Source organism: Sphaeramia orbicularis, chromosome 20, assembly GCF_902148855.1.
Source record: "Sphaeramia orbicularis chromosome 20, fSphaOr1.1, whole genome shotgun sequence".
Classification (NCBI taxonomy): domain Eukaryota; kingdom Metazoa; phylum Chordata; class Actinopteri; order Kurtiformes; family Apogonidae; genus Sphaeramia; species Sphaeramia orbicularis.
This window is the reverse complement of record NC_043976.1, coordinates 13,080,459-13,093,870: the sequence shown is the minus strand read 5'-3', so window position 1 is coordinate 13,093,870 and position 13,412 is coordinate 13,080,459. Positions and strand designations below refer to the sequence as shown.

Below are 13,412 nucleotides of genomic sequence, written 5' to 3'. Positions count from 1 at the left end.
TCCGTATCAGTTTTTTCATTAAGTAAATTATGATTCATCTGCTTTTGAATGTTTGGTTGGTATGAGAAAATCCATATGTTGAAAGTACATTAATAAATGGAGCCTAAATGTTCCTGTGCTAGGAAGAAAAAAAGATTTATTTGGAGTTTTTCCTGTAATTTCAAACAAATAATGAAATAATGCAGCTCATAGTAAAAAAAAAAAAAAAACATGAAATAATATCCAAGACAGTGCTAGTCTATTTGCAAAAATTTATTTTTCAAAAGTGCAAAAGTATAAAAAAACCCACCTTCAGTATATACATAAACTTTAAAATAGTGACTGTACATTATTTATTATCACAAATGAATTCCCTGCAAGAAAAGACAGAGTGATGTAAAATCAGTGTTCGTATGTAAATGTTCTATGGCTTTAAACTCTTCTACACAGATACAGTACATCAATCTTCTCCAAAGCTGTGAGTAAAATCTCATCGGCCTTCTGTGTCACTAGTGAAAAAACAATTACAAAAATAAAAGCATTTTTTTTGTTGTTCAAATTTAGCTACAGAGATTTGAGGTCAGATCATGTGTCCTTGCGGCAGGGTGACAGGCGGGCAGGAGGCTAGGAGTTGTTGTAGCTACAGTAATAGACAGCTGTACTGGCGTCTGACAGCACCGATGATATGAGGCTTTCAGGTCCTTGCATGCCAGCTTCGTGTGGCCCGTACGCCAAGCCTGTCATGTCCGCACGCGCCGAGGAGGAGGAGCTCAAATACTGCTCGAACTCGCTGCGGTCCACCTCGGCCAGCAGCTCGGAGTGGTGCATCTGCTCCACGCTGTCTGCTGAGGAGTGGGGGTGGGAGTCTGGTGGTGGGGAGAGCTGCCCTGCCCCGTGGCCTCCGGGGTGGCGTTTGGGGTGGCCTGGGCTGCAGTGTTGGGTGTAATACATGGCCAGAGGGTTGGGGCATCCCATGTAAGATGGGGGAAGGGGAGGCTGAGGGGGCTGCTCCGGAGCTGAGGGTGGGTGTCGGTGCAGGATGGGGTTGTTGTGGTGGGTGGACAACGGGTCCTGGGGCTGGTACTCAGCCCCCTGGGAGTGATACGCATACGCAGGCATCATGTGGCAGTCCTCCTGAGAATGAGGAGGGAAGAACATGGAGTCTGACTCCACAGCGTCCAGAGGGGAAGTGTCAGGAGTGGGGAGGCTGTAGGTTTCATAAGATGGCCCCCCAAGAGCCTGGGCATCACGGTAGTGGCTCAGCGGCTGTGGAGGGAGCTGGAAGTTGTGCTCGTGATAGCCCAGGCCTAGACCGTCCACGCACACACGGCCATCTCCGGGCATGGACGGGGCCTGGTGGTCAGACACGCCGTGGACCAGAAAGCCAGAATCCAGCCTCTTAATCCTCTTCACCTGCTTCCGTCTCCGGGGCCGGTACTTGTAGTTGGGGTGATCCTGCATGTGCTGAACCCGCAGCCGCTCAGCCTCCTCCACAAACGGCTGCTTTTCTGTGACAGGAAGGGCTTTCCATGATTTCCCTGCAGGTCAAGAGGAGAGTGCACATCAGTGATATGTCAGCAGATACTGGACCGTATGCAGCAGGGTGATGCACACAAAAATAGCTTGTTGCCATTTTAGGGAACAGGGACAGGTTTTTGAGGTTACAGCCCAACTCAGAGTAACTTTGTAAACAGATTAAACAAACCAAATAGAAGAATGAAACATATTTTCCCTATGACATAAAATAAATTAACTCCATTTTAATAATAAAAAATCATAAACAGTGAGGTTTGTATTTATTATGGATGGAAATGGATCTGCTTTATGAACCTGATAAATGGGAGACACCACAGGACTGACACACACACCTATACACACACATACACAAAAGTCAGCATATAAACTGCTTACCCAACATTTTGCTCAGCTCCGCATTGTGCAGGTCCGGGTTTTGTTGCGCCAGTCTTTTGCGCTCATCCTTCGCCCACACCATAAACGCGTTCATCGGCCGCCGAATCCGTGGTTCGCTCTTCCCGCGGTTCTGGCTGCCGGAGCTGGACGCGCACGGTTCGTTTTTCACTTTGGTGTCCCCAAGAGGACTGAGAGGGTCGGCCCACTGGCAGTGTCCCATTCCAGGCATCATGACTGACATCGCACACCTTGCCTGGGTCTGATCGTCGCTGGCGTAACCCGCATCGGGACTACTCATCTCTGTCCAGCTGGGGGGTTTGGAGAGCCACCGGACGGCTCCAAGAGGCGACAACACACTGCACTACTGACAACAGACGACCCGTAGAAATAACCTATCAAGACAAGTTTGGATACTTCTGCTTTTCAAAATGGAATGAAAAATAATTAGTCACATCCATTAGCCACTTGTAGGAGCTGCGCGGACTGAAAGGTACCGACTCACCGCAGAATGTGGAGGTTGGTGCGCTATAAACGCACAGGCAGCCAATCACCATGTGGGGGAGTTCCCACTACTACAAAGGTGTAAAAAAGTTCAGAGCACCCCGCCTTCGACCCTTGTTTGGAGTGGTGAGACCCTCTGAGGATAGAAGCTGTAAAATGTAAGTGATCTAATGTTTAGAATCACATTCATTTCACAAACTGACTTGAATGTAAAGTGTGCGTAAAAATGCAGAAAAAAAGTATAGTCCTGCTTCAGTTTGCACCATACATATAAACAAACTTGGTCATTTTTATTTGGACATTCAGAGCCTGTGCATAGGTCTATTTTGCATTCTCCTCCTCTGTTTTAGACAGTCATCCACAGTCTGTGTTTTGGGCTTTTAACTGTTGAAGTCTTCAGTGTGCGTGGAGTGCAACTTTACGCACAGCCGTCTGCATGGAAGCGCCTTTGATTTGACCTGTAATGACAAAAACAACGTTAAGTGAAGAGTTAAACCAGTGTTTTTCCAACCTTGGGGTCGGGACCCCACGTGGGGTCGCCTAGAATTCAAATGGGGTCGCCTTAAATTTCTAGTAATTGATAAAATAAAAATAAAAAAAAAACAAAAAAACTACTTACTAATAAAAAAATAAATGGTGAGTTGACAGACAATCACAATACATAAAACACATGACAAACTCTGAAGCTGAAACTGAAGCACTGTGGTTCTGTTTATCTGTCAAATGTTCATTGTGGTCGGTTTCAGATGCTGCAGCTCTTTCATAATTCATAGTTTGAGTTCTTGTTTGTTCAGTATTAATTGTCAGCCTTGTAAATACAAGCTGGACTGACTGTACTGGACTGACTCAACCTGGCTTTTCTGCCTCCATCCATAATAATATACATTATATAGTTTAAATGTCATCTAAAATTAATGTTTATTTGCAACATAGTATAGTAAACTATTACATGATCAAAAACAAATTAATTTTAGCAAAAAAAATTTAAAAGTCTCCGTTTTGAATGTCTGGGGTCACCAGAAATTTGTGACATTAAAATGGGGTCACGAGCCAAAAAAGGTTGGGAACCACTGAGTTAAACATTCTAAAGTGAAGTTAACAACAATGGAAGAAGCTCAAAAATGAACATCCAAAATTTTACAAGATTAGACCTGTGACAGGAAAACTCACAGAAACAGACAGACCAATCAGTTTGTGACCCACGTGTGTTTGTCATTGTGTGGTAACACCTGATTGAGCAAGTCACAGTTTGCTTATTGCTGAAATAAAATAAAGGATAAATCTATATCGCTGCACTTCATCGGCAGCTATTGTGGGAGCTTGTGTGGGAAAACTAAAAATAAAGTAGCATATGGCACAGCTATAAAATTAGAAACTATATTTAATCAGATTCCCAGCTATTGTTTCTCCTCCCTCACAAGCTTTGAGGTGCATTTCACTGAGAATATCTGTACAATTATTCAAAAACTACATTATTAATCCTTCATTAAGTGCTCATTTTTCATATTTCTTCTTCAGTGGTTCTTCACTTAATATGTTATTCTAAATACGTCTCTTAACCCTTTCATGCATAGTGGTCACTCCAGTGGACAGCTATTCTTCAGCTGTTCTCTTGTATATTCATGGATTTTGTTGTTTTAGTTCCATATCAGCCAACACAGTGGACACTCATGCATCATCCCATACACTGACATTCATACCATTACTGTAACTTTGCTACTCTTGATAAAATTGATCTGCAGTAACATGTTTGAGCGTAAAGTAATTGCTTATTATTTTTATTAGACTGTAATTAACACCAAAGAGTTTTTTTTTTTTTTTTTTTATTATTATCTCCATGAAGTGAGTAATGACTAGTATTAGGGTATGTCAAAATGTGACAAAACATCAGATTAGCAGCATGAAAAAATGTTTTTATTTCATAGTTTTCACACAGCATATTAGTAAATACATGTTTCTTTGCTTCAGAAATTGGACGCATGGTGTCCAGCTGAGTGGACTTTTTTGCAACTCCATGAAAAATAGATTCATAAAAAAAATTTCAAATGCATTGTTTTTTTTAATCCAATCCAATCCAACTTTATTGTAAAGCACAGTGGATTAAAGTACTGTACAGAAAAATAAATAAAAACCAAAATAACAGAGTAAAATACAAGAATAGATTAAAACACATAGAACAACTGTAAAAAAAAAAAAAAAAAAAAAATGAAATAAAATAAAATAGATAAAAATACAGAAGAAAAGATAAAACCTAAATAAAAGAATAAAATACAAGAATAGATTAAAACATAAAAAAGCTGTACAATTAATGCCAAATTTAAGAAAAATAAAAACACTCAGTAAAAAAATCTTGATTAAGGTTCTCATAATTAATGCATGAAAGGGTTAAATTGCAAAGATGCAGTTTCACACTATCAGGCAAATCCTTTCAAGCAGCTCTAATACTTAAGAGAATATGTGTAATATAAGATTTAACTATTAATCCACATGTGTAGAAGTGAGTGAGAATGTGTCTGTGTGAAAGTGAATGTGAATGTGTGTGTGTTGTTGGAGGGAGGTTAAAGCAACCTGTATCTGTATGCTCAAAGATCCAGACATGATGTGTTTATGTAGGACAGAATGAAGTCCCTGTTTGTGGTCAGAAATCCAAACATCACCCAGCGGCTGCAGCGGCTCTTATCAGAGAAAGCAGACCTCAACCTGTCAGCTCCATCTTTTCTCCAAGCATCTCGTTGTGGATCACGGCTACGATACAACACGTCAGATCTTTCCTCTGACACTTTCAAAGGGGCTGACAGAAATATGAGAGATGCTTATGCAACCTTTCTGTGGCCTGTACGCACACACCAGCAGGGGACTCCAGGGCGCACTGGGGTGACCCACTGGGGGGTTAGTGGGAGGGTGTTTGGATGGAGACCCAGCCAAACTCTGCAGAGGACAGGATCTGGACTATAATACTGTCATCGTCTATTTTACAACTGATGACCTGATAGGGTTCCCCCCCCCCCCAGTCCTAAGAGACTGCAAAGAAAGAGAGGCTCTGAGTGTGTGTGTGTGTGTGTGTGTGTGTGTGGTGTGTTTTCATGTGTGTCTGTGAATGCGTGTGTTGACATGGGCGTGGGTATGAGTGTGCCCCGGCCGCCTTTCTCGCTCTCGCTGTGTGGGAGTAAAAATCCTGGCTTTTGATGGGAGAAGTCATAAAGTCTGGAGTCGTAGCCACATTTCCTCTACAAGGTGAGGTTCAGAGCCGGCCCAGAGGAGGGGGGGTGGGGGTGGGGGTGGGGGAGGAGGAGAGGTGACACGCTGATAGCCCCCCTCCCCCTCCTCCCCCTCTCTCTATTCCACTCCCTGTCCCTCCACCATGTCCCCCACCCCGTGCCTGGGGAGTCTGGGGCTGGGTGGGGGCCAGGGCTCTCGACGCCAGCCTCTGGACTCTGCGCTCAGGGAGAGGTCACTTGGCTTGCTTACACAATGGCATTATCTCAGTTCCAGCCTCGGCTACTGCAGCGGTGAGCACTTCCTGTCCCTCTGCAAGCACTTCCTGTCCTTGGCGTAGCAGCACAAACTGTCCGCCTTCCAAGTGAGTTCAGAAACGCAGTTGAGCTGCTGGTCGCCAGTCTCGCTGTATAAATGTCTGTGGGTGGCTTTCTTGGGAATTGCACAATGTGTTTGCTGGCTCCTTTGTGCCGAGCTGCGAGGCTGCGGTGTTAGTTTAAATCACAAGGACGGAAGGTATATATATGTTAGCACTCTGCACTGATCCCCTGAGCAGCGAGGGCTGGAGCTGGACAAACCCACACGAGGACCAAGTGTCTAAAGTTCAACTAATACGACTAATTATCTCAGTTACAGCAGCTGTTGCACACATTCTACCATTTTCTTCAACTTTTATAATCATAAAAGTCATTTATATTATGGCTAAAATTTACTTAGGGGGTCAAATGAGTGGCCATTTTTGTCAAAAAAAAAAAAAGTTGTAAGAAATGCATAGAACTGTGTTGAAATAATGCTAATCCATTTGTGCACAGACTACTGATATTATTTGACAGTGGAAGCTCTATTTTCAGAAATATTGGATTTTGAATAGCACGTGTATGTGAAAACTTTTGCTGGTGGACGGACGTGACATTACCCATGATGACCTGGTCAGTGCCAGTACTTTAACAGTAATAAACTTATATACTTACTAATTCTAATTCTCCTCTTATTCATAAATGTTAGTATTGTGGATCTAAAACAATAACAGCTGACACAAAAACACAAAATGTGGCAGTGGACGGATGTGACATGGTTGTTACAGATCCCATCATACTGATGCTCGGCAGCCATGTCACCGTTTACACTAATGATCCCTGTGCAAAAACTAGGATCAGAATTATTTATTGTATAGTTTATCATCATACTAAAGAGTAAATAACAATATAGAATTGTTATTTCTTTATAAAAAGGCTTATTATTAGAAAACTGTTGATTTAAAAAGTGTCGTGTGACATTCTTAATGTATGTATTGGTGTAACATAAGCAGGATGGATCAGCACCATACTCCATATTGCAACCTGTAAAAATAAAACATGTGATATGTAGGAGAGAATCTGTAAGAAAAATTGGGGAATCTAAAAGAACAGAATATTTGTTTTTCAGGTAAATTCAGTTAAAATATAACTTGGCCATTTGTGACATGAAAATATAGCATTAATTGTGATGAAATTGGACATTTTTGAGCTGAAAACATAGTTCATATGACCATCAACATGTTGCAACAGAACTGAAATCCTTTAAATTTGCATAACTTGCATTTACCAACACAAAGTTCCTTTGTGGATTCACTTATATTGATTTCTTATGCACAAAGACATAAATAAGACCTCTAAGCAAATTTTAGCCAATTAATAAATTGGTTGATCAGTGTATGATTCCTTGGCAACAATCTGATTATTGTTTGTAAGATTCATACATGTACAGGTGTATTGTGTTAAAAAATAAGGTACTTAAAGCTATTATATGTAACATTTCCACATGAAAAAGACAGGGCCTATGTTATATATTTTGTTGACTTGTGCATTTATGTTTTATCAAAGTTTTCCAACATTGTTCACAAATCTGTTGTTTTTACCGCTCTAACAGCCTGTTTCATTTACAGCGCCGTATCATTCTAAACATCACTTATAAAACAAATGTGTGGACATCACAATGAAATGGCCTTTTGTGAATATATTTCACTAAACATAGTATGAATACTTTTTTAAGACATAATCCTGTCTGTAAACACAGTCTGTCCCTGTGTCATATTGGAGAGATTTTCAGAGGCATTGACGGTGAAAACAACAACTCCCATGATCCAACACTACCTCACAGCCTCATTCAAATATGTCAGAGAGCATAAGGGCAGAAATTACATACTGTGTACTTAAAGACATTTTCTGACAATTAAATAATAATAGTCATTTATTAACTTTTATTTCCAATTGCTCCAGACTTTTGGTGTTATGTAGAGTTAAGGAAACACAAACTATATATGCCATTTATATTTCTTGTCTTTTTGTTTCTTTATTTCTTTGTCTGTATGAGGCCCAGAGTTGCCAGTTTCTAACACCTCTGTTTTGGTTTCTACGAAGGAGGATAAGGGTCATGCTGATGATCAAACAAAATATGATATTAAGAGAATAAAGTGGTACAAACTTATAATTTAATGAGAATAAACTCATAAAGAATGGAAAATGTTGGAGGAACACTAAATTATGGATGTCTTGTGTTAAAATGAGGAATATAGGGCATCTACTTCAATTTAAGTATAAGTTTTGCAAAAAATATAATTGTCTTTTGGACTTAAATTTGAAAATGACTCAAACTTCCAGATTTGACAGTTATAATATTTTCATTCATAAAAGTATGACTTTTTACACTTAGAATTATAACTTTATTATAACATTATGCTGTTTCCTTTTTTATCGTCAGTGTGGCCCCAATACTACTTATTCTAAAAGAAAGATGGTAAAATTATCTAGAAACACACTGATATATCTCTCAACTTTTTCTGCACATGCACTGCAAAAAATCAAAATCTTACCAAGTGTATGTTTCTCATTTCGTCAAGATATCTCATCACACTTAAAATAAGACATAATCACCTGAAGAGCAGCTTTTCAGTGAGATATAAGAACTCATTTTGAGACAATAGACTTTGAAAATCTTATTTCAAGAAATCTTACTATGATCATTTTCACTTGTTCTATTGGCAGATTTTTTTTTGCTTGAATTAAGCAAAAAAAAATCTTGAATTGAGCAAAAGAAATCTGCCAGTGGAACAAATGAAAATTATCTTGATAAGATTTCTTGAAAGAAGATTTTGAAGATCTATTGTCTAAAAATAAGTTCTCATATCTCACTGAAAAGTTACTCTTTAGATGATTATGTCGTATTTTAAGTGTGATGAGATATTCCAGTGTGGTGTTTTTTTTTTTTTTTTTTAATCGATCTTTTTTCTAAAATACAGCAGATGAAACTTATGAGACTCTTACAAAAGATTTAAAACCATAAAGTGAAAATCAAAGGGATCACCTGTTATCTTAATGGTCAATTCAAACCTATGCATAAATATTGCGTTTTCCTGTTTCTAAAACACCACTGCAGAGCCTGTTGTCACGGTGCTTGTATCGCAGTATTACTACAGTAGCATAAATTGGAAGCATCGCATTGTTAGATCCAACCTGAAGTGTATAGACATCTGTCATTATCAGCAGCAAGATAGGGAATGTTTAGATTGTGTGATTAGACTATGACTTCCTCCAACACCTGCTCAGAGGAGGGGGAGGTGGTGGCGTTTCAGGATGGGGGGAAGGGGCTTGTCAGGAGGAGAGAATAAAGAGGTTAAGGAGGGAGCACAGAACAGGTGTGCAGGAGGGAGAAGAGATGGGAGAAAACAACTCGTCTGAGATTGATTCTGTAAATAGAAATCACACCTTTTCACAGAGCTGGAACATTTCAAGTTTTAACATTAATGTTGTTACTCAGGAATTTAAATGAGTTTCTGTTCTGCTCTGAGCTGTCAGTCAAACGCTGCAGGAGCCTGTTAAGAACCGATATAAAAGCTCAAGTACACCTTTAATGACTTTTTCTCCGGCTGCCTTTATCGTAACCTGAAAATCACCCTATAAGGCAGATTGCAGATATGAGAAATCATCTGCAGGTGAAAGTGGTTGAATTATGTTTAGATATAGGATGTGAGAGTCTATGTTTTTTCCAGTGGCTACTTTACTTGACAGTTTGGTCACAGAAATTGGGGACTTGAAATTCCAGAAAAACGCTAGAAACTGATCACGCCATTTACAAATGTCACATGCACGCACAGATGTTTTAATGTGTTACTGGTGGTATAGTCTTCCCCTTCCCCCGTGGGATTGCTGGGAAAGTTTGCTTGCCCGGGAACACACACAACAACCTGACGAAAGGGGTAGCAGTGGGATGTTGTCCGCCTCAGACTAGCGGGGACACAGAGGAAGCTGCCTCCTCTCTCGTCTCATTGTTCTGGAGGCGTTAATCTGTCAAGGATCTGCTGGGAATCAGGTGGGAATCTCTTCGGCCCTATGTATGAGTGTATATGTGTGTTTGTGTGTGTGTGTGTGGAGAAATTGGGTCGTTCTGATATCCTTGACCCAGTACCCCTCTACAGCACCGTCCTGACCTCGCCTACCCTGCTGCCCCCTCCGTGTAAAGATGAGCTGATGACAAAACTATGCCTTGTTTGTTTCTAGTTCTTGGTTTAGAGATGAGCGCATCCGCCTTATCTCTTCGTCTCGCCCTCATTCTCAGTCTGTTTTATTAAACTGAAGCCCTGGTCCAAGACAAATCTTAAATATGCCTTTAGTCATGCTAACTTGAGGATGTTTGGAAACTTTTCACCACAAGTTGTGGTGACCTCGGGGTTTGAGCTGTGCCAGGGGTCAGCCAACAATAAAACGGAAGCAACAAGTAAAATAATCAAAGTCTCTTTCCTGAGAACATCCATAGTATTGTAGTTTCACTCAGGCGATGTAGAGGATACAGACACTCAAAATTATTAGTCAAGGATATCGGATAGGGATTTAATTCTGAAGCAAACCTACAATTTTATAATATGAAAAAAAAAAAAAAGTATTATTCTCTCTTTCAAAAATGGATTTGCTGAATATTTAATATTACTGGTAAAAACAGATTTATGAGGCGTCATTTGAAAGGCAACGTGACCTAGTTTATGAAAATATGCTCATTTGATCCAAGGCTTAAATGTATCTAACACTACATCAGCTCAGACAAGAAATAAAACTTCTGCTAGTTTTCATCATTATGGAAAGATATCTGCAAATTATTAATATTATAATCTATACTTAATATTGTCATGCTCACTATTACAATTATGATATTCAGAAGACATGTTTTATTTCATATGACTTATATTTGTGTAATATTTGTCACCCTTTTTGGTAGCCAGTGGGTTTTCAGTTTGCAGTGTCACTATGCTTCTAAATATTTTACTAATCTGATGCAGTTGAACAGATTAAAGTTAGGGTAGGAGATATTTTCCTGGAGCATTTTTTCAGGACATTCCATATAATCTCAGAGGTGTTTGCAAATTTACTGTACAAAAAGCTAAAAAAGGTATGAAAAGGAGATGTGTGTCCATTTTTGGAGTTAAATTTTGGAATGATGCCAACATAAATTTAAAAACATGTAATTCTTTTTTGGTTTTTAAGAAAATGGTTTGTAAAGCTATTTTTGAAGCTTATAAATGCGATTAATTATCTGTTGTTGTTGTTTCTTTGGAGGTTGGTAGCCTAAAAAGTTGTAATATAGGATAGGCCTTGATAAGCAGTCTGCTTCTGCCTATACCTTTTCAGTCATTATTCAACACATTATTCAACACAAGATTCTTGATTTTGTGATTCTGTGATTCTTTTTCTTTCCTTTGTATGAAATGTCAATACTGTGTACAATATTTGGTGTTGTCATGACTGAATAAACTACTACTACTACTACTACTATATTGCTCAAAATCCTCTTCACATCCTGATTGCAACCCATTAATTAAATGCTCTAACACAAAACTAAAAAAATTTTAGTCACCTGTGGAACGGACAAGACTGAAAAAACACCATCCAATCATTTTAACCGGCCCATCAAAATGATTGAATGGTGATATGTCTATCAAATTCAACTGCCATTTGTCCCTCCCCCCTCTGCGAGTACAATCCAGTACTCTGGAGGCGTGGCTTCGGGGGGAAGTCTGAAGAAAGGGGTTTGGACTTTTGAATTGCGTATTTCCAAAATGTAGCTTGCTCGAACCGTTTTTCCAGGATCACCTACCCTACCTTTAAAGGATAATTATAAGGAATCTTTATGATCAAATACCATCAGTATTAATGGTTTGAAAGTAGTAGTAGTATTTTATGTTTCAAATTATATAATGTTGGAGCACACAAATATAATTCTGGATCAACATGGGTCTCATTTAGTTTTTACCCCTTGGTCAACCTCTGGCCAAAGGGGTACTGTAATCGTTTGTCTGTCTGTCCATTCAACGACATAATCGCATTATCTGAAGAATGCATTGAGATATCTGCACCACATTCATGCTGTGGATGCATCTTGGCACGAAGCAGAAGAATATTGAAAATAGGTGAACCTGACCTACTTTTTCAAGGTCAAATGGTCATGTGCAATTATAATATCTGGGTACTTTGAAATATAAATATGTATGTAATAAGTTTTACACAAAGACAGTCTAATCTAAAGTAAAGGGCAGTAACTTTCAACAGAATCTTACACTATATTTGGTCGAGGGGTATTAAAAGTGTGCAGAACGTTATGTTTATGCTGTTGCACTGGTAATATCTAGAGCTTAAGGTATTATGTTTTGGGGCTGTCGGTCAGTTTATGAACATGATTTACTCTTCTCTCTGAAAAATATACGTACACATACACATACGCATATACAGGGTGGGGAAGCAAAATTTACAATGAACATTTAGTTGTTTTTTTCTCAGCAGGCACTACGTCAATTGTTTTGAAACCAAACATATATTGATGTCATAATCATACCTAACACTATTATCCACACCTTTTCAGAAACTTTTGCCCATATGAGTAATCAGGAAAGCAAACGTCAAAGAGTGTGTGATTTGCTGAATGCACTCGTCACACCAAAGGAGATTTCAAAAATAGTTGGAGTGTCCATAAAGACTGTTTATAATGGAAAGAAGAGAATGACTATGAGCAAAACTATTACGAGAAAGTCTGGAAGTGGAGGAAGCAACAAAAAACGTACCAAAGCTTTTTATTAAAGCTCTCAAATCCAAAATCCTAAAGGATCCAACCAAATCCATGAGAAAAATGGCAATTGAACTTGAGGTAGACAACAAGACCGTTAGAAATGCAGTAAAATATGATTTGAAGATTTAAATTCTCATAACTTTCAACAAACTAATTGGTCATACACTGTCTTTCAATCCATGCCTCAAAATATTGTAAATTGTGCTTCCCCACCCTGTACATATATAAATTCCATCAAAGAAACATCTTGATTGAATTTCATGGCATTACATAAGGACACAAGGATGAACTGATCAGATTTTGGTGGTTAAAGGTCAAAGGTCAAGATTGTAGTGACCTCACAAAACATGTTTTTGGCCATGGCTCTGCAGGTCTATCCAAATCCCATACTCTATTCTAACGTTTAGCATACTTTTGTGTAAATTAACAGTAAAATGTACCTTTCCTGACACACTAAGCTTGATAAGTTGGGGGCACGTAACCTTGGTAACTGCCCACACTCACCCCTTCTGCTGTGCATTTAATACCGACTGCATGCAACAGAGTAATACTACGGATTGTAACAGCATCTGTGTAATACTAGAAACTACTGCCTATGGGTCTCTGATCACCTTGTTATTGTGTGTTGTCATCACAACTGCATTGCATCATGGGGTATTTATTCTGGTGTAGAGTCCACAGCTTGCATACTTTAATATTTACTCAGAAGTACTATG

The 13,412-nt window shown here is 39.2% G+C and overlaps 1 protein-coding gene across 1 annotated transcript; it reads right to left on the bottom strand.

Moving 5' to 3' along the window:
* Positions 1-237: 237 nt before the first annotated feature.
* Positions 238-2,381, bottom strand: sox17 (SRY-box transcription factor 17). The gene is made up of 2 exons (XM_030123968.1): positions 1,891-2,381; positions 238-1,517 (listed from the first exon to the last, which is right to left on the bottom strand). The coding sequence occupies exons 1-2, from the start codon at positions 2,186-2,188 to the stop codon at positions 604-606; spliced, it is 1,212 nt and encodes a 403-aa protein (XP_029979828.1). The 5' UTR covers positions 2,189-2,381; the 3' UTR covers positions 238-603.
* Positions 2,382-13,412: the final 11,031 nt, after the last annotated feature.